Here is a 21,987-nt window from a genome sequence, read left to right as displayed (position 1 = left end):
TTTACCGCGCCGCACTCTAAGGCTGACTTTTAAAAGTGAGCTCAGTGCTCCCGCTCTACCCCTGGCAACATTTCTCCCGCACTGCTGGTCCCCTTTTTCGGGTTCTGGGCACATGGATGGGCCGAGGCACAGATGCACTGGTCCGGGGCGGGGCAGGAGGCACTAGTCCCGAGCCTGCGCCCCAGGTCGCCGCGTCGGGCGTGATGGAGGTGCAGCTAGGGAAGGTGCCCCAAACCCTGGCCGCTCGAGCGCCTTACCTGCACAGGCGCTGCAGGAGGGGCGGGGCCCGCTCACGCCTCAGCCGCAGGTTCACTAGGTGGCTGAGGAAGGAGACCTTAAGACACTTCCGCCCCAGGAACGCCACCGTTAAAGGGTGAACCGTCCCTAACCCAGTCTGCGCAAAGGGGCGCCTTTTTCAAAGGGTGCAAAGAAGTCTCTAATTAGACCCCAGGCCAAGCCCAGGACCTTGCTCCAATCAGAAGTGTCTGGTTAACAATGTTTCTCAGCTGGGGCAACTTTAATCACAGGAGGAAGTCAAACCCCCAGCCACTTATGGGCACCTTACGGGCTGCCTTCTCCCTCCAAGCTCTCCTTGAGGCTCAAAGCCTTAAAAACCCAGATCTGTCCAATTGATTCTCTGCCACCTCCACGTCTCTTCTTAAAGCTTCAGCTCAGGGTATAAACCCTTTGAACTTGCTCTTTGCTCGAGCCATGCTGTCCACCCCCGCCCAAGGCGGTTCCCTTGCACACCTGCATTCGCGCATCCTCCAAAGTCCTCTTCCTGACTTTTCTACCCATTATTTAACCTTTCTGCTCAAGAACATGGGTTTTAGAACTGGAGTGTGTCTGGTCTGGGCCAGTCCACCCTTCCTTAGGTAACCTGGTAATCCTTGGCTCACAGGAGGCCATTCTTACTCTATTGAGTCTTAAACTTAGTGTAGACACCTAGGCCCTCAACTCCTGAGCTCAAGGGATGCTCCTGCCTCATTATTCCTGAGACTATGGATGAATACCACACACCTTGTTGATTAGTTAACCTTTCTGAGCTTCAAGTTCATCTACAAAATACGGACCATAAACTAATCCCAACCTCACTGGTTCTTGTAAGTTTGCAAAGAGTTGTTTGTCAAATGCTAAGATGGTACTTGGCACACAGTAGTTACTCAGGAAAACTTGGTTGCTGTACAAATGCATCTCATCTGCTCTAGCCCCCACCCCCCGACATGTGCTAAGAGCTGCAGAAGGGCAGGGCTCTTTCTTTTCTAGCTGGGCATTCCTTTTGCCTGGCACATAGTGGGGTCCTGAACCAGTTCCTGTGGTGAATGAATGGATTTCAGGCAGTGGAGGGGTGTGATGGTGTCAACTTGACAGAATATGGAATCACTGGAGAGCAGGGCCTCTGGGCATGCCTCTGGGGGATTTTCTTGAGTCTGTTAACTGTGGTGGGACCACTCTCTGAACAAAATGGGGAAAGCAAGCTGAACATTTACATGCAGTCGTCCCTCTCTGTTTCTGATTGTAGATTCGACATGTTTCAAGCTCCTACTGCCTTGACTTCACTACCAGGAGTGCAAATAAACCCTTCCTTCTTTAAGTTGCTTTTGCCAGGAACAGGACAGGAAAAGAATATCAACAGGAAAAGAAACTAAGACGGGGCTGAGGGAGGGAGAGAATGCCCGCTCCTTCCCTTGCTGGATGGCCATCAACCTTCACAGTTCTTGGGCTGTAGCACATTCTGACTTTCTCTCCATGGTCTCCTAGAGCTTTGTGGCACTGGAAGGGATGGACAGTAGACACTGGTCCATTTTCCAGATAAGGTTTGAGGCTTTAGATGATGAGGTGACTTAGCCACAGCTCACAATGAGTGTTAGAGTACCACAGTAACCCACGTGTGTGTCCCCAATGAAAATCCCTCTAGCCTCAGGCAAACTGCGATGTCTGGTCACCCTAGGTTAGGTTGCAAGCCCTAGACTCTGAGGTCCAGCCACTCTCTCTCCTTACTTCTCTGGGCCTGTCTTACTACTATCTGAAGTTCTTGACTGAGTCTCCTGAAGGAGACCATTCTATCCTGCCCTGAAAGCCTGGGGCATAGAAAAAAATTAAATCTTGGGAATGGGGATGTAGCGCTGTAGAGGACCTGCTCAGCATATACAAGATCCTGGTCAATCCCCAGCACTTAAAAAAAAGGGGGTGGGGGTTGGAGAGATGGCTCAGCATTTTAGAGCACTGACTGCTCTTGCAGAGGACCCAAGTTTAATTCCCAGCACCCACATGGTAGCTAACAACAGTCTGTAACTCCAGTTCCAGGGGCTCTAACACCCTCTTCTGACCTCTGCAGGCATTGCACGACACAGGTGCACTTACAAACATGCAGGCAATACACTCATACACATAAAATAAAAATAATAAATTTAAAAAAGAAAAGGGGCTGGAGAGATGGCTCAGTGGTTAAGAGCACTGACTGCTCTTGCAAAGGACCAGGGTTTGATTTCCAGCACCCACATGGTGGCTAACAACTGTGCATAATTCTAGTTCCAGGAGATCTGACACCTTCTGACCTCTGCAGGCACTGCACGACACGGCTGAACTTACACACATGCAGGCAGTACACTCACACACATAAAATAAAAATAATAAATAAAATACTAAAAAAACCAAAAAATTTAAAAAGGAAACAGAAAAATCACGTTCTTTCCCTCCCACCAAACTCTTGAAGCACAAAGGCATGTTGTGTCCGTTCTTGTTCCAGGCCCCCTGCCCAGCGCTGAGCATCAAAAGATGCCGGCAGCATCCTCTGGAGCTCTCTGTCTGGCAGGCACAGGCATGAGGACACATGGCTGTAGTTTGTTTCATGTACCAATGGAGAATGGAGAGATCAATTGGGATTTTTGAGGACCCCCCCTCCTGACTCTGCCACTCACAGCTGACCTCATGCCTGTCCCCTCCCCTCACTGGGCCTGGGCCTTTTCTGTCTACTGTGGAGTAGGAGCTGGTTTCTGAGGCCCTCCAGTCCTGAAGATCACAACCAAATGGGGGAGCAGAGTTCTGGGAAATGCTTTCTCTAGAAAGGTGCTTCAAGGCTAAGCTCTACTAGAGTGGGTAGGGAGAGCTGGTCCATTGCATGGAGTCTAGCCTTCCCCAGCCTAGCCACCCAGCTGCCCTCTCATGTCCACCTGCCCCTCCCAACCGCCCCCTGCCTGCTGCATCCTCCTGGGCCACTGTCCAGGAAGCTGGCCTCTGCTTGTCCTTACAGTCCACAGGGGGCAGGCAGGGAGAGCTGGGCCTGGCCCTGCGGAGTCCCCACTCTTATCACTGAGGAAGAGGCTCAGGCCTTACTGAGAAAGAGGGTGGCTACTTTGTGGCCAGTGGTCAGGGCCAAAGGCTGAACCAACACAGTGGTTACTAGGCAGCCAGTCCCCTACCTGTGACTACTTTCAAGTCATCTCATCTTGTGGAGTTCCAGCTGGTCAAGTCAGTGCAGAGGACCCTGACTGGGACCTTGACTGGACATGACAGTAAAGGGGACTGATCCCTTGTCCTTTAAAAATAATTGCTTTCTAGTTAGGTATGGTGACACACGACTTTAATCCCAGCACCGGGGAAGCAGAGGCAGGCAGATCTCTGTGAGTTCAAGGCCAGCCTGGTCTACATAGTGAGTTTCAGACCAGCTGGGGCTACAGGGAAACCCTGTCTCAAAAAGACCAAAAAAAGAGAAATAATTGCTTTCTCTCAGCCTCCATGACAGAGTAAAGAGAACATGGGATGGACAGCAAGTGCTCAGGGCTACCTAAGGATTCTCCTTCTTGCTAAATGAGCCAGGCAAGGCCCCTCCCTTATCTGGGCATCCACTCCCTCTCCTGGTCCAAGCTTGGTGGCTTCCTTCCCCAGCTGTGTCACAGGGGTGCAAGAATTGCTAGCTGGGAACCAATATGTCAGTCACATCGCTGTGCCTCCCTCAGCACCTGGCTCTGGGCAGGGCACGGACATGGTAGGTGCTCAGGGACAGTTGCTGCCAGGTACAGGGCTGGAGCCTTAGGACCTGAGCTTCCTCAGGTGCAGTCCAGGGCTCCAGGATTAGCATCACTGGGGCCCTGAATATGTGCCTTCTCACATCCCACCCTAGACCACAACCTGGGCCAGATCTTTGTATGTACTGACACTTGACCTCGGGTTCCAAGAACACCAGAATTGGGGACTGGAGCTTTCTAAGGCAAAGATAGAGGGGACAAAAGGGCGAATGGCAGTGGGGCAAGCTGAGCCACGTGGAGGACATTCCTGTGGCCTCCCCTCCCCCAAAGTAAACTGGCAGGTGGGAGGTGCAGGTGGAGGCCAGCTTCTCCAGTTTCAGGCTGGGGACACTCCTTCCATGTTCTGAGGACAATAACAGGATCCTTTACCCTGGAAATCCAGGTCTATAAAATTCACAAACTCTGTGTCCAGACATGTTTGTTTCAACCTTGTTTATGGTGGAAAAGCAATTAACTGAAAAATCCCCGAATATCCTGCCACAAGAGCCGAGATTGCAACATAACCCTGACGGAGAAGGGCAGACACACGGAAGGCTGGCTGCAAGGTAGCAAGCAGAGCCTCTGCTCTGAGCTGAGGTAAGGCCATCTGGTAGGGGACAGTTAGTGATAGAAAGACCCCTGTCAGAAAGGGAAACTGGCCATAGGACCAGCCCCCTGGTTTAGGAGAACAATGGGCCACACAGGAGAGCAGTTAGCGTGACCCAGGTTGGAACTGCCCCTTTGCAGGATAGCCCTTATTGTTAAACCATGCACCATATGCCAGGAGTGGAGCTGTGTCCCCGCCCCTCCCCCCGCCCCCGTTAAGTTCATCCATTGAAGCCCTGACCCCAGTACCTCAGAATTTGACCGGATCAAAGACAGGCCCTTTGAAGAGGTGATTTTATTAAAAGGAAGTCATTAAAGTAGTACTAATCTGACCCATGTCTTTAGAAGAAGAAATAGGGGCTTGAGAGATGGCTCAGTGGTTAAGATTGTGCACTGCTCTTCCAGAATACCCGAGTTCAGTTCCCAGCACCCATGTCAGGTGGCTCAGGGGATTTGATGTCCTCTTCTGGCTTCTGGGGGGATCCATATACATGTGCACATACATACATACATATATACAGGTATACATGAATAATTAGAATAAAATCTTTTTCAAAAATATTTTATTTATTATTTTTATTTTATGTGTATGAGTGTATTGCCTGCATGTAGGTAAGTGCACCCGTGTCGTGCAATGCCCACGGAGGACAGAAGAGGCCATCGGATCCCCTGGAACTGTAGTTATGGACAGTTATTAGCTGCCATGTGGGTGCTGGGATTTGAACACAGGTCTTCTGCAAGAACGGTCAGTGTTCTTAACAGCTGAGCCATCTCTCCAGCCCCAAAATAAAATAAATCTTTTAAAAAATAAGGAGAAATTTGGTCTGGTAGATATGTGACACTCATCTATAATCCCAGCATTCAGGATGCAGAGTAAGGAGGATCATGAATTCCAGGCCAGCCCAGGCTACATAATGAGACCCTGTATAAAAGAATAAAACAAAACAAAACAAAAACCGGGTGTGGTGGCTCATGCCTGCAATCCCAGCACTCTGGAGACTGAAGCAGAAAGATGGTCACAAGTTTGAGGCCAGCCTGGGCTGTGGATGGTCTCATCTTAAAAAAAAAACAAAAGGAGAAAAAAGTTGCATGTACGAGGAAGCAGTAGACACACAATGACACAGCAAGAAGGTAGAGACCCCAGAAGGAACCGGCTTTGATCCTGAGCCCAGCCTCTGGAAACCGCGATGCTCGACTGAGACACTCGCTGTGTTCCTTCAGCTCCCAGTGTGCTGCGTTTCATTATGGCATCTCCAGCACAGGAGGATGCATGCCCGACTCCCAGTGATAACAGAACCTTTTCGCAGGGGGCTTGCTGCACAACTGCAGAATACTCTAGCATTGTCATTAGTCAGCTTGGGTCAATCTGCCAACCACAAGGAGGGTACTAACCCATTTTAGAGATGAGGAACACTGAGACTGGGCTAGTGAGGGAGGGGACCAAGATTGGGATCAGGTGGATGGGCCTTTGAAGTACCCTGCCTTCTGGGATGGGGGTCCCATTCAGCTCCTGCCATGCACTCAGCCTCCCTTCTGGGAATATGTCCTCTACTTCTCAGCAGGATTCACACACACTTGCTGGCTAAGAAGGCCATGTTTAGACTGAAGAGAAGACTCCAGCCTTAGGAGTAGTAGGTCCTGGTCAAAGGGATCACCTGCCTCATGTGGGGGTGGGGTTTCCATTCTTTCTGTGGGAAGAGAGGTCCTTTGACTGTCCTGGGGGAGCAGTATAGCAAAACAGGAGACCAGAGCTTAGGTCAGGTGGCCCTAGGCCCGTTGCCCCAAGGATGGCTTTTAGCACCCCTCCCTACCTCCCTGGGGGCCGTGGTCACCTCATGTGTGAAATAGGAACAGCAAGCTTGAGTCCAGGTGGATGTGGGAGGAAGACTGAGAGGCCTGGAGGTGTGGGCATGGAGGGATCCACCGGAGGCTGAGGAAGGCAACGCGCCAAAGCTAACAGCAACTTGCCCGTGTTTGGGGCCTGACTTGCCTCCTCCCTGGCAGTAACTAGCAGCTGTCTAGCAGGGTGTTCTGGCTCCTGAGAGAGGTGAGATGTGCCCACCTGGTGCCAAGGGAAGGCAGCAAAGACAGGAGGCCTGGTAATTTGAGGTCTTAGGGTGAATTCCACTGGGCATTCTCCAGAGGTGAGGTCACCTCTGGCTCTCCCGGGCTGCTGGAGCCCGAGATGGAGGCGGTGGCGGCAGGGGCCAGAGCAGACACAAGACCCAATGGAAGGTCCTCAGCCTGGTCCAAGTGTTGGGTAGGCCAGAGCACAGGGAGCGGGGGAGGGGCAGCAGGCCTGCTAACATTTCTTAAGCTTCTACCCCCTACCTGAGCGCTCATACCTGCAGTGCCCCTCCATCATCCCCAGGACCTCATCCAGCACTTACTGCTGGGAGCCCCAATTTGCAGGGCTGCATTCAGGGCTGGGCATGGTAGAAAACCTTGCCCCAAAGGAAAAGCAGCCTGGTTGGTGGCTATGAAGACAGACTTTGAATCAAACACATTCGAGCTGGGATCCCAGCAGACACTACTCTCCCTGAGACCCAGTGTTCTGTATCTTTAATTCCTTTTTTTTTTGGTCCTTTTGAGACAGGGTCTCCCTGCAGCCAGAGCTGGCCTGAATTTGCCATGGAGACCAGGCTGGCGTCACACTCTCAGAGATCCCCCTGCCTCTGCCTCCCAAGTGCTGGGATTAAAGGTGTGCGGCACCACTCCCCGCTGTGCTCTGTATCTTTAAAATGGCAATAATAAGTCTCTACCTTTGAAGGCTGCTGTGAGATGATACTCCCCCTACTCAGCCAGTGGAACCGTTATCATCACCCCCCATTTTTCTGATACAAAAACTGATCCTCTGAGGGTTAATTGATCACATACCAAGCAAATGCCAAAGGTAGGGTTTGAACCTAGATCTGATTCTTCCTGCACTGGAGTGGCTGGTAGTGTCCTCCACCTTTCAAAGGGCTGCAAGGAGATGACACTTCTTGGATCAACCAATAGCCCAGACTTCCTGTACAGCCTCAGACCCTGGCCTATAGCTGGTGTTCCAGGCAGTGGGGAGGAACTGCGGCAGTGTGCCTGGGAGCCTGGCTTGTCGCCTGGCATCCTGTCCGATGAGGATATGGCCCTGACATTGTTCTCTGGACCTTGCTTGCCCTGCTGAGGACCCACACGTCAGGGATTTCCGCAGCCTGTCCAGAACTGCCTTCACTTTCTGGAAATGTCTTCTCCTGGTAGCCAGGGTGGGGCTGAGGTGGCCTTGCTCCCTTGGCCAAGGAGAGACTGCCGGGAAAGGGAACAGTGGCAACACCATCACATCCTAACTTCCCAGGTTCTGGGTCTGTGGTCCATCTCCTTGGAGACACAGTGACCTCTGCATTCACCTTGCCTACAGTCAAGGGAGAAAGCACTGTTTTAGGGCTGACAGAAGTCAGGGTATGTGGGTTCAGTCTTAGCCTCCCTTCCCAACCCACTTAGGAGGAAGGCTGGATGAAACCCCAAGGCCCTTCACATGACCCAGCACCAGCTCAGGAATGACTGCAGCCCTTTCTCTGGGGTCTTTGGAGCATAAACTTCTTGTTGGCATGGCTGGCTTCCTTCCTGTGCTTTGAATGGTAGAAGGAACTCAGGTTCTGGGAATGTAATTGAACCATAGAACACTTGCCTAGCAAGTGCAAGGCCCTGGGTTCCAGTTACAGCACTGCAGGAAAAAGAATCTATGTTAGTGACTTCCCCAAGTCACCCAAAACGGCTAAATATGAACACTTCTGATGGTGAATGGTCCCTGTGGAACGCAGTTTCATTCATTCTTCTGTGCTCAGTCTCCTGTGACCAGGGAGGCCTGTCTGTAAGGGGAGCTGAGAACTGCAGAAATTAAGGGGCTTTTGTCTCCCGTTCCCTGCCTCCAGGCCAGCCTTGCAGGAGAATAAAGGCAGCCATCCCCCACCTCCGTCTTGGGGGTCTGGAGGCTCAGGGAAACCTGTGGCCCTTCTCAGACATCCTCACCTGGTAGCAAAAAGCCATTAGCAAGATTGAGTGTGATGGTACATGCCTGTAATTCCAGCACTCAGGAGGCTGAGGCAGGAGGATTGCCTTGAATTCCAGCCTGGGCTAGAGTAAGACCCTGTTTCAGTGGCTGGAGAGATGGCTCAGTGGTTAAGAGCACTGGCTGCTCTTGCAGAAGTCCCGGGTTTGAATTCCAGCTCCCACGTGGTGGCTAACAGCCATCTGTAACTCCAGTCCTAGGGGATCTGACGCCTTCTGTCCTCCACAGGCATTGCACGACACAGGTGCACTTACGTACATGCAGGCAATGCACTCATAGCATAAAATAAAAATAAGATATTTTTAAAAAGATCCTATTTCAAGACAAACAATAGCTGGGCATGGTGGCACACACCTTTAATCCTAGCTCTCTGGAGGCAGAGGTGGGCAATCTCTGTGAGTTCAAGGCCAGCCTGGTCTACATAATGAGTTCCAGGTAAGCCAGGGCTACAGGGAGACTCTAGTCTCAATAAACCAAAACAGAGGGCTGGAAAGTTGGGTCAGTGGTTAAGAGCATTCTCTGCTCTTGCAGAGGACCTGGGCTTGGTTCCCAGCACCCACATGGCAGGTAACAACTGTAACTCCAGTTCCAGGGGATCCAATGCCCTCTTCTGACCTCCCATAGGTACTGCACGACATGAGTACACTTACATACATGTAGGCAATACACTCACACACAAAATAAATTTTTTTTTAAATTCCCAAAACTAAAATAAAACAAAGACCCCAAATGGTAAATAAAGGCTTGTTTGCCCATACTGTAAGTGAACAGCCTACCCCAGCTCCATAACTCTGAGCCCCACGGAGCACCCAGAGGCCACCGTGGGACTGCAGGCACAGCCAGTGCATCCTGGTGAGGTCAGCACCCAGAATTAGGCAGTATCAACCAGAGAATCCTATGCTCACATCTAGTGACTCAGCTACAGCAGTCTCATGGACAGAGAATGCCAGCCAGACACAGCTCCGTCCCTGGCCCTGAGCTCACCTTGCCTGCTGAAGCACCTTTTAAGGAGGGAAAGGTTGGGGCAGAGCAGAGGCCACGCCTAACTCCAGGTCTCTACCAGCTCTCCACACCCACCCAGGGCGAGGTCAGACCCCTGCCTGGGTTCATATCTGGTAACATCCCTTTTTAGACATGACCTTGGGCAAGTCACTTTCTCTGAACGGGTTTCTTCAGTTATAATATGGAAATAATGCTTGCCTCACAAGAGTGGAATTAAATGAGGTAATGTGTGTAGAAAGTGCTTAGTAAATGGTACCTTTTAAGGAGTGACAGTGGGGTAGGGGGGAAGGGCCACCTCTAACTTCTGGCCACACCCTTCGCTAACTGTGTGTCTGGTTACTCAACTCTGTCAGGCTCCTCTTCAGTAAAGTCCACATTGCCTTCACACTTGGCTTATGAGGTAAAGGCCGTTCAGTTGGTAGAGTGCTTGTCTATCATGCACAAAACCCAGGGTTCCATCCCCAAGACTAAATAAAACTGGGCACAGTGGTGCATACCTGTAATCCTGGCACTCAGATCGTGGAAGGTGGATCAGGGGTTCAGGGTCACCTTTAGCTATGCAGAAAGTTGGGAGGCTAGCCTGATTTACAGGAGATTCTGCCTCAAGAAACAAAAAAGATGATACAAAGACATAGCAGACCAAGGCATGGCCACCCATGGGCTTCACGGTCTTGATTATGCCCCGTAACCTCTAAGCATGCCTTATGCTGGCAATACGCTCCTCAGAGATGACTTCAAAAGAAGACACAGCATGCCTGTCACTCAGGAGACACCTCTGAGCAATGACTGCCTTCCACCATGCTTGCTGTCTCTGCACAAGGCACCAGGCCAGCTTCTCTCCAGACCTAGACCTGAGGTCCCTGGAAGCCTCATGTCCCTCTCCTGAGCCACCTCACACTTCTGCTCCACTAATGACAGCTCCTCCACCAGTCCCCTGGTAAACCCCGCCTGGGTAGTTCTAACGGAACAGGATGGGACACTGTAACACTGGGCCAGAGGGTGCCAGGACCTTCTGCCATCTAGTACCAGAAATCTGCAGGAAGTAGGCACCAAGGGAGAGTGGTCCCTCAGCCCCAGGAGGGGGACAGGCTGGGCTTTCCTAGTTGGCCAGCTCGACACACTCCTCATAGCCAAGGGAGCCAGACACAGGGAACAGGATGGGTGGAGAGTCCGGTCCCAAGGACCAAGACTTCCTAAGGGTATACATGAGAAATGCCACCCAACCAAGAGCCAGATGCCAGTCCATGGAGAAACCTCCAGAAGGGCTGAGGGATCAGTGGCAAGAGTCTAGGTTTCTGAGAGTCATGTTTGGGTAAAACTCCAGCTTGCATTCCTCGAGCCTATACCCATGTGTGGGTAACAGGACGATACTCTCTGGCCTTAGGAGGGCATGGGGGCAGGTATGAAGGGATCCTCAGGGCAGAGTTATGAGGGACAGGAGTACTAGTGACAGAAGGGGCTGGTCAGAGGGGAGGAGTGGAAAGGATGGTGGCAGGCCTGGGAACACTGGAACATCCCTGTTCTCCTGAGCGTTCAGTGGTCACAGAACAGAAGCTGGTGGCAGTACAAACCTGGTTTTATTGGTCTGACTTATTCACAGTTCCACCTCCTGCTTAGAGACCAAGGCCAAGCTAACCCAAGACGAGGACAAGGGAAAGGAGAGCTACAGAGGGCCTGGGGGGGGCGGGGTCTGTTCGTCACAGCAGGAGGTAGAAGGGTCACATAAAGTTCTTTATTATAGACCTACAAAAGATGAGAGAATTATAGATTACTCTCACTTGTCTGGCTTCTGGTTTAACATTTTTCTTTTCACAAACAGCAGGAGAGGAAAATGCCAGAGGCAGATGAGGGGGCAGGGTGGTGATGTTCAGCTGCAGAGACTGTGGAGATGGGGACCTAGCTACTGCTGCTCACAGTCAGGCTGCAGCCTGGCCTGCACTGCATCCCCCCAGCACCTAGGGGAGCAGTGACAGGCCCTGGAGGGAACACACAGTGGGAGGTGCACAGAACGCCCAGATTGGCAGCAGTGCTCCTCTGCCAGCCACCCTGGTTGAGGGTCAGCTCTGAAGCACTGATGATGCCTGTGTTTCCAAAGCCCGGACCCATGGGGGCAGGACAGAGGGGCAAAGCAGGAAGGGCAGCAGCTGAGGGCTACGAGTTCTACTGAGCTCCTCCCTGAATGGGCTCCCAGGTGGGCAAGGGTGGCCAGGACTCTTCCCTGCTTGTCAGCCGATCAGCTTCTTCAGGAAGGCCTCCAGCTGGTCCTCGTCTTTGATGCCCACAAACTTGTCCACCACATCCCCATTCTTGATAGCCAGCACAGTAGGCACAGCTGATACCTGTGGGAGGAAACAAGAGTGTCCAGGTCACTCAGAGGCAAATGTGCCCAAGTCATTCCCAAGCCTTTGTGGAGAAAACTGGGCTTGCCTGGATGGTGACTACCCAAGGCCTGTGCTAGGTGCAGGGCCCTTTAGCTCACCCACTAGAGCTTCTCCCACTGCAAGCTCCCAGCAGTGCCCTCCTCCCTGAACCGCACGGCTGACTCACTGGCCTAGTGGTTTGGCTGGAATGACAGCAGATGAAAATACCACGTGTACTGCATGCCAGGGCTAAGGAGCCCGACTGCTGGCTTCCCAGCCACATCAGGCTGCTTTCTGGGCCTTGAAACCCTTCTCCATATACAGGGCCTGCCTTGAGTGCCTGAGCTGCAGATCAGAGTCGCATTGAAAGCAGGGAAGCAGGCTACAGAACCCAACCCAGCTCCTATCCTGGCTGAACGTGGCTGCCTCCTCATTACTCCAAGTCACAGAGATGTTAATGGCCACACAACACATTGCAAGACCTGATCAGCACAGGGCATGGCACACAGTGGGTGTGGTGAAGGTATAGTCAATGGTTACCAGAACTCTCTAGCTTCTTTCTGCACAGCATGGGAGAGGAGTGCAGCCATGTTTGATCTGAGGCTTATTTATTAGGGCTGGAGGCAGATGGGAAAGGCAGCATTCCTGGTCTGTGAGGCACTGGCTCCACCACCCTCCGGACCATATAGATTACATGAAATGTAGATGAGGCCAGGCCTGCCTGGCATGGCGTGTTCCTGCTGCTTGGTATTTGTGGCCATTTGAGAATGCCATAAAAACAGAACAAGATAAACAGACTTTCCTTATACACAAGTCACTACAAAGTAACAAGAGCAATTTACAGAAATCCACCAGGTCATCACACAGCCTGAGGGCTAGGGTAAGCTGTGAGTCATCTTGGAAGCCAGACAGTGTCAGTGTTCAAAGCCTGAGTGTGGTAGGTGGGAAGCAGAGAAACTGCAGGCAGCTGGCGGTGTCCCTCAGTCCTCACTATGTGGCAGGCCCCATACTTATTCCTGATGGGTACCTCAGGGACAAACTCAGCAGGTAGGACATGGTCCCTGCTCTTGTTAATACTTCTGGCCTCTTTAAGGATGGACCCACCAGCTGATGTGTGTGGGCCTAGGGTATTCGCCAACTATTGGGCTGACCACGAGTGTCCTCAGTCACAGCCTCCCTGCTGGCTCTTGTCCTTGGCAGACTCTGGCATGAGCCAGCACGAGGCTTACACTGTCTCCAGCAACAGGCAGGGCCCAGCAAGGCAGACTTCAGGCAGTGCCATAAGGGTGGTTTCCTGCGCCCTCTAGTGGCTAATGAGGAAGGCACACGCTCAACCACAGGCACAAGCTCAACCACTTGGTACTTTGCAGCAAACATTATATCCTGTCCCTTTAAAATAAGTACTTGTTGGGCTGGAGAGATGGTTCAGAGGGTAAGACAACTGGCTGCTTTTTCAGAGGACCTGGGTTTGATTCCCAGCACCCACATAGTGGTTAACAACCATGTAACTCCAATTCCAGGGGATCCAACGCCCTGCTTCTGCCCAGGAGTGAAAGGATCACAGCCAGAGACAGTTAAGTACTAACTCCCAGCAGGGTGAAGACGATGTGGAGCAACAGTCAACGACTTCATGCTTCACATGAGAAATGCCATCTTGTAAAAGTTTTCAAATGCAGGAGATTTCCTAGAGAAACTATTACTGGAAACAAAACAAAACAAAACAAAACCAGTAGGTCAGATGGCTCAGCGGTGCTTGCCACCGAGTCCGAGTTCAATCCTGGGACCTGCAGAGTGGGAGGAAGGAGAGAACTGATTCCTGCACTCCTACAAGCTGTCCTCTGACTTCCACAGGCCTACTGTGGCACATGAGCTCTTCTTTCCTCCCTCACACAAATAAATGAAGGGCAGGGCAGTTGCCATGGGTTTGGGGGTTATGGGGAGTTCAACTGATGGAGCCAGTTCTTTCTGGGCAGTACGATGCTCTAATGGGGAACACGTCATACAGTTTGGGTCTCACTGACAAAGCAACCCATGCTGCAGAGGTGGGAGCTTTCAAAGAGCAGAATCTCCCCAGAAGGTTAGCATGGAGCTTCTAGAAGTTTCGCTTCTCTGTGTCTAGTCCGGGAACCCTGGAAATGGAATTACCTGAGATTTTCTTAGTCACTTAGAAACAGGGGTGGGGAGACGGCTCAGAGGCTGTGCAAGTGTGCAGAACAAAGTTGGGGCCCCAGCACACCCATAAGTGATGGGTGAGTGTGGTGACTGTCTGAACCCCCAGCACTATGCAGGCAGAAACAGGGGGTCCCCACAGCATGATGGCTAGTTAAGAGTAGGTGATCAGTAAGCTATGTTCGATTGAGAGACTCTGCCTCAATAAATAAAGTGGAGAGTGGTCAAAGCAGACACCCAACATCAATTTCAGGCCTCTACATGAGTATACATGTACACACATATACACATATACACAGATGCGTGTGCGCACACACACTACCACCACCACCACCAACTTAGAAATGACTTCAGGCCCTTCCTGGAACTCTGGACCAATCTGCTTTATATTCCCCTTCAGTGCTACAGAAGGAACTCAGTCTCAGGCACACTAAGCACGTGCTCTACCTCTGAGCTATACATACTCAGCCCCTGATTCTTTGCTTTTAAAAATTTGGGGGAGGGTTGGTGGCACAACACTGGAGAGATGCTTCAGCAATTAAAATACTTGCCCCACAAATATGAGGAAAGACAGTTCAGGCCCCCAGAAAACCCATGTCAAAGCAGGGTAGGTGTAGCAGCCTGCCTGTAATTCTAGCCTTGGAAGGCAGAGACAGGGGCTCCTCAGAGAAAGCTGGTTAAAAGGACTAGCCATGTTGGCAAGCTCTGGGTTGGATGCACCCAGCCTCAATCACCACAGTGACGAGCGGTGGACGGTGGTTCCTGACATTAACCTTTGGGCCTCCACTTGCACTGTACTCACACGCACTGGTAACTACATGTGTGCCCCCGTCTCCACATACATGTACCACATACAAAAGTTGGAAAGCAAAACAAACAGAATATTCTAGGGCAGCTGATGAGATGGTTGGTGCATAAAGGCATTTGCCACAAAGCCTGATGAACCGAGTGCTGAGAGCTATCCCTGGGGCCTGCACGTTGGAGAAAGCAGTCCCCACAAACCGTCCTCGGCCCCCCACGCACTCACTGTGGTATAGGAACAATACATGTACACACACGCGAATTAAAAAAAATCTCAGGAGTTGTGCGTGCAGGTTGCGGCTACAGCTCAGCTGGCAGAGTGCTGGCCTAGCACGCATGAAGCCCACTGTGTTCCATGTCCAGTACAACGTAAAATGGGAATGGTGGTACATGCCTTTAATCCCAGCACTTGAGAGGTGGAGACAGGAGGATCAGGAGGTTCAAGGCCGTCCTCTGTTACATATTAAATTTGAGACTAGTCCAGGCCACATGGAACATGAAACTATATAATAATTAAATACAGACCAGAGAACTGGCCCAGTGGTTAAGAGCACTGGCTGCTCTTGCAGAGGACCGGACCAGGTTTGGTTCGCAGTACCCACAGCAGCTCACAATCACCCATAGTGCCAGGGGATCCAAAGTCCCCTTCTGGCCTCCGTGGGCACTGTGTACATATGGAGCACTTAGATATATGCAGGCAACATACACACACAAAATACAAAAATAACAAAATAATAAAAATTCATGTAGTGGCAGTGGCTGGGGGCGGGTGTGTGTGTGTGCATGTGTGTGTGTCAGGCTGCAGCAGATGCCCCCTGTAGTGGCAGTAGCTGGGGGTGTGTGTGTGTGTGTGAGTCATTATGCAGCAGAGGCAGCCTGCTCTCACCTGGCTGTTTTTAATGCTTCTTCAAAGTCCCTCACTCCTACAAAAGGATCACACCTTTATGTTTAAGGCTGAAAGAGAAGCCCCAGAGACAGCAGACGGCCCACTCTCTCCCTACTGGCCTCCAGGAGCTGCCAAGGTCCCAATGGTCAGGAGACAAATAATTGAGAGCCTTGTACCCACTAAGCTGAGGTTCTGTAGAATACAGAGTGGGGGATACCAGTGAAACCCCAAAGGTCTTGGTGGTACTCCCTTCCCCTCCTTCAGGGGCAACAGAAGTCCAAGTGGGCAATGGACGAAGCTCAGTGTGGCTGAGGAGGGCAACTCCCCAGTGGTGGGAGGTCTAGAGGGCTTGAGAAGTGCCTGGCTCCCTGAGAATCATTTCTCTTTATCTTGTGACAAGCTCACCCCACATCTGGAGGACTTGAGGCCTCAGAGGAAGCTGTCCCAGGGGACTGGGGAATCTATTGGTGGCAACTTCCTCCTCAGACTCTCTTCAGAAAGAACAGGAGCAAGGGAAAGAAGGGGAAGGAGGGGGCAGGGAGGGCTTCCTGGGTCCTAAAGTATCCCCAGTCCAGAGCTTGACAAACATGGAGGATGAGGGCAAGTGATGCAATCCAGCTGCCCAGAGGTATTTCTGTGACCGGGACACTGTGTGGACAGTGGGCAGAGGGTCCCACCAGAGGAGTTCTTCACCTTGTAAGCTTCACCACAGGCTGCCCATGCTCCCCAACTCCAGGTTCATGGGATCACAGGTGGGGACAGTGCTAGGAACTACGGACACTCGTGGGACCCGTTGGTGGAAGTGGGTTTTGTTCTGTTTCTTATCAGGTCCTAGACCTTGGTACATGGCTGGCTCTTAGCTACCTGCCAAAGACATGATGCTGAGGATCCAGTAAGTCTGAAAGTCTCAGGCTAGCCCATTCCCTGTGTGGGGCCCCAAGGATCTCCAATACTGAGCTCCTACCTGAAAGCCACACCCTCGAACCTCAAGATACTGGGGCCCTGGGGTACAGGATGGCTAAGTTGAAGAATGCCAAGGGCATCTCAAGAGTCAAAGGCTCCCCTCTGACTGAGCAATAAGCAGGAAGACTTAAAAAACAGCAGTTTCCCCCATCTAAGCCCTTGAGCAGATCTGGGATGGCTGCACACCAGCAGCCACCTGCAGGGCCCTCAGCGGCTCAGATGCCCAGTGTCTATTTGCTCTGCTCTAGCCCAGACAGCCTGATTTCCTCTGGCTACCCGTCCCCTCCACGCCCCCACTCAAGGGATGGCCAACAGTTCTCACCCCTCCTGTTTCACTTATGTGGGCTCTGGCTAAAGAAGAGGAAGGTCTACTTCAGATGTCTGGGAGTTAGGCCTGAGCGTTTGAACTATGAGAAAGGGGCCTCAGGCCTCTCTCCTCCTTCAAGCCACTTGTGTCCAGAGGAGAAAGGAGGGGTTTCAAGAAAATCAAAAGTCTGGATTTTCACAATGTTTTTTGTTTGTTTTGAGACAGGGTTGTTATCTACCCCAGACTCCAGAGTCTGGATTACAGTCATATGCCACCATGCCTGGCTTATACAAATTCTTCTGAGTTTTAAATATCAGCACCTGGTTTTCTCTTTCTTTAAAACACAATGACAGCAAGACCAAACATGCTTGTGAAGCAGAGCTGGCCCACAGGTGGCCAGGTGTGACCTCAGCTCTGTAACAGGGTCATTATAGCATGGCCACCCTAGGATGTGTCTCCCCACCCTCCCTCCCAAATATGACCTGCATCCCCAGCTGCCTGGCCTTCCAATCCTCACTTTTCCTTTCACTCAGCCATAAAGGAACCTCTTCCTTTCCTCAACTGTGGTGGTCTCCATGGCCCACAGGGTGGTCACCTCCCTGGGCATGGCTGGCTCTAGGCCCACGGCCTGCTGGTGTGCAGACATCCCTGGCTCACCAGCTCAGTGTTTTTGTCTGTTCTGCCTGGAAGCTCGTCTTGAGACCCTCACGCTTCCCTCTTTGTTCCCTTCAGCTCTCTAATCTCCTGTCGGCCTCTCAAAGAGGGCTTCCCAGTCACCCCGCTAAAAAGGAGTCTTCTGGCATACGTGATGGTGGACATCTGTAATCAATGCACTTAGGAAATGCAAGCAGACAACAAGAAATTCAAGGCCATCTTCTCTCACCTGGAGGGACTGAGGCCAACCTGAGCTACATCTCACTTACCTGGAAGGATTGAAGCCAACCTGACTACCTAAGGCCATCTCTCAAAAAGCCAAAAACTAAAATGAAAAGAAAAACCAAAGGAGTCTCCCACCTCCCACTCCTTTCCCACCCTCTGGCTTATATCTTCCCACAGCAATTAACATAGGCCAAGGATTTTTTTAATCAAAATCCTTAGGATCAGAAATGCTTGAGTTTAGGATATTTACATAGAGTTTAGGATAATTATATTATTGGCCAAGTGTCCCTAATTCAGACATTCCAACTTTGAAATGCTCCAAAAGCCAAAGTTTCTGAGTAGTGACACAATATCCAACCTACACCTAAAAGGAGTCCGTGAACTGTGGCCCATGAGCCAAACCGCAACCCATCGTCTGTTTTTGTAAACAGTTCCTGGAATGTGCCACAGCCTTTGTACTGGAGCTACATGTGACTTCAGGGACAACCAAGTGTCTTCAGCAGGGTCCCGGCCCTGCAAAGCCTTATGTTTACCACCTGCACCTTTATAGACTTAAAATCCTAGAATACCTAATCCTACAAAGGTAGGGTTTTGTCAATGTTGTGTGTGGCAACATCCTGTGCACCAAGTGACTGTACCTGGCACCAGAGTGACTCAGTCAGTTACACACTGCATAAAGAAGCCAACCCTGTTGGATTCCTTCATGTCTTCCTTGTTGTTGAGACAGGGTCTCACTCTGTAGCCCAGGTTGGCCTCAAACTTGTGGCATCCCTCCTGCGTCAGTCTCTGGTATGGGCCATGACACCTGGTGCCTCTGTGCACTGCTACCCTTTGCTCTTCCTACCTCCTGTGTATCCTTCTTGCTTCAGCCCAGAGGCACTCACATCCAAGCATCCTGTCTGGCCCCCTCCCTGCATCGCCTCTTCTCATAGTGCTTTTCACATTAGGATGAAATGATCATCTACCTCATATTTTCTCCCAGAAATAACTGGTCTCCCTTTATCTAAGCCAGACTCACACATGCCTGGAACATTAGCCAGGGCTCATAAGCCAATTGCTGGATGCACATATGTGGAAGGAGGGAGGGAGGCAGGGAGGGAGGGAGAAGGGGGAAGGGAATGAATACATCAATGTCTAGAGTTAAGAGAATGACTTATTCCAAGATATGATGAGGGCACATGACTATAATCCTAGCACTTGAGAGGGGGAAACAGGAGGATCAGGAGTTCAAGGCCAGCCTGGGCTACATGAAATCCTGTCTCAAAAAACCAGCAATGGGGGCTGGAGAGATGACTCAGTGGTTAAGAGCACATACTTCTCTTTCAGAAAACCTGCATTCGGTTCCACCTACTTTTGAGTGGCTCACTGCCTATAAGTCTAGCTTCAGATACCAAGTGTACCTGCACTCACATGTACATATACATACACATAATTTTTAAAAATTAATTTAAAAAATTTGAACAAGCCGAGTGTGATGGCGCACGACTGTAATCCCAGCACTTGGGAGGCAGAGGCAGGCAGATCTCTGTGAGTTCAAGGCCAGGTTAGTTCCAGGCCAGCTGGGGCTACAGGGAGACTCTGTCTCAAAGGAAAGAAAAAAAAAATCAACATAAAAGAGAATGGCCTAGTGCTTTGTGCCACACAATCCATCCCCTAAAAGATCAGTAGAGTCACGTGTGCAAAGTACCGGGAGCTCTAGAAAAAAACCCATATACAACACTGGCTATCTGGGTGGTCCCCACAATGTTGCCCACCTTGGCTCCCCTGTGGCAACCTCTTGCCAACCCATACCTCATACTCAATGGCGAGGTCTGTGTGGTCATCAATATCGACCTTGGCCATGACCACCTTGCCATGCTGCTTGGCAACCATCTTCTCTAGTCTTGGCCCTAGGATCTTGCAGGGGCCGCACCACCTTGGAAGGTGAGAAAGGACATAGTTAGTTCTTAGAATGCTCGCTGCTCCACCTACTGACTCCCCAGAGTCTCCCAATGACCCTCCTGGACCCTGAAGACAGAACTAGAGGGAGGGAGACCAGGGGCCAGGGTATCTGCCATGTGCTACTGTGTCAGCACTTTCTCAGCTCTGCGCAGAGCCCATAAGAGAGGATATCCAAGAACCAAGGCCTACAGAGTTCCTGCAGACTGTGGAGGGGGGCCACAGCCTGAACGGTGATGCAGCCCAGTCCCTCGTCTTGGGAGAGGGAGGCACAATGGTAAAATCTCAATTGTCAACTTGATAAGCTCCAGAAGTACATGGAAGGCAGAACTCTGGGCTTGCCTGTGGGGGATTATCTTGATTAGATAAACTAGGTGGGAAGACCCAACCACTGTGGTTGGCAATGTTCTCCGGACTGGAATCCCAGACTGCATGAAAAGGATAAAGCGGTTTAGCTAGATGGCCAGTGGGTGAGGGTGTTTTCTGCTAGTCCTCCAAACCTGAATTTGATCCCAGGAGCCTAAATTGTAGGAGAGAACTCACTCCCAAAGATTTTCCTCTGACCTCCACATTCACACTGTGGTATGGAGACACCCACACCCACCTACCCATCCACATACACAAAATAAATACACAAATGTAGGGTTAGAGAGATGATTCAGCAATTAAAAACACTGACTGCTCTTGCAGAGGACCTGAGTTCAGTTCCCAGCACTCACATGGTAGCTAACAACTGTCCTTAATTTCAGTTCCAGGGGATGTGATGCCCTCTTCTACCCCGCACGGCACTGCAAACATGTGGTGTACTTATATGCATGCAGGCAAAACATGTATACACATAAAATTCAGATAAATAAAATAAAATTAATTAGGGGCTGGAGAGGTGGCTCAGGGGTTAAGAGCACTGGCTGCTCTTGTAGAGGACCTGAGTTTAGCTCCCAGCACTCACATGGTGGCTAACAACCATTTGTAACTCCAGTTCCAGAGGATCTAATCCCTTCTTCTGGCTTCCGCAGGAACTGCATGACACAGGTGCACTTACATACTTGCAGGCAAAATACACAAAGTAAATAAATAATTAAAAAAAAGAGGGGGGGAGTGAGCTGAGCACAAGCACTTATCGCTCTCTGCTTCCAGACTGTTGCCCCAAGCTCCTGCCACTATGACTTCTCCACCATGATGGCCTATACCCTGGAGCCATGAGTGAAAATAAACCCTTTCTCCAATAACTTTTTTTTTTTAAATCACAGCAATAAAAAAGTAATAAAGAAGGGCTGGAGAGATGGCTCAGTGGTTAAGAACACTGGTTGTTCTTGCAGAAGACCGGGTTTGAATCCCAGCACCCACATGGCAGCTAACAACTGCCTGTAACCCCAGTCCCAGGGGATCCAACAGCCTCATCTGACCTCCTCGGGCATTGCACAACACGGGTGCACTTACCTACATGCAGGCAATACACTCATACACATAAAATTAAAAAATTAAAAGCCCAGCATGGTGGTACATGCTTTAATCCCAGCACTTGGGAGGCAGAGGCAAGTGGATCTCTGTGAGTTCAAGGCCAGCCTGGTCTACAGAGTGAGTTCCAGGACAGCTGGGGCTACAGAGACCCTGTCTCAAAAAGACCGAAAAAATAAACAAATAAATAAATAAAAAAGTAATAAAGAAAGGAGGCAAAGGGAGTCTGCAGCCAGCCTGGGTTACATAAGGAAGCCCTGTCTCAATAAAACAAAACAGACAGGGTCACACCTCAAGCACCTCCCTTTACCTCCAGGACTCTTCGATTCCTCAGCTGAGCCAGTGTCAACCACTGAGGGTCATACCACAATGGAGTCAGATGGCTCCTGCTTGGCTGGTGCGCTCCTCTGAGACAGAGGCTGTGCAGTCATCACTGTATATGGCACCAGAGATGTACCTGGCACTGAATGAACAAACCTTGACTACCTTATTCAGAAGTCCTTGAACTATACCAGAAGGGCAGAGTAACTCTTTTACAAAGCCCTGTCAACGACTATTTTATTTTC

General features: G+C 50.8%; 1 protein-coding gene across 3 annotated transcripts in view; it reads right to left on the bottom strand.

Annotated features, from left to right (window-relative positions):
- Positions 1 to 11,218: 11,218 nt before the first annotated feature.
- Positions 11,219 to 21,987, bottom strand: part of Txn2 (thioredoxin 2) — a 14,563-nt gene continuing 3,794 nt past the window's right edge. For 2 of the 3 annotated variants that reach the window (XM_008851340.3, XM_008851342.3), the window contains exons 3-4: positions 19,817 to 19,940; positions 11,219 to 11,999 (exon numbers count right to left, since the gene is read on the bottom strand). In XM_008851340.3, coding sequence (XP_008849562.1) covers positions 11,886 to 11,999; positions 19,817 to 19,940 — 238 coding nt within the window. In that variant the 3' untranslated portion in view covers positions 11,219 to 11,885. The remainder of the gene's footprint in view (positions 12,000 to 19,816; positions 19,941 to 21,987) is intronic. The other variant, XM_008851341.3, reaches the window with a different exon arrangement.

Source organism: Nannospalax galili, unplaced genomic scaffold (genome assembly GCF_000622305.1).
Source record: "Nannospalax galili isolate Female #2095 unplaced genomic scaffold, S.galili_v1.0 scaffold445, whole genome shotgun sequence".
NCBI lineage: Eukaryota > Metazoa > Chordata > Mammalia > Rodentia > Spalacidae > Nannospalax > Nannospalax galili.
This window is presented reverse-complemented; position numbering and strand designations above follow the sequence as displayed.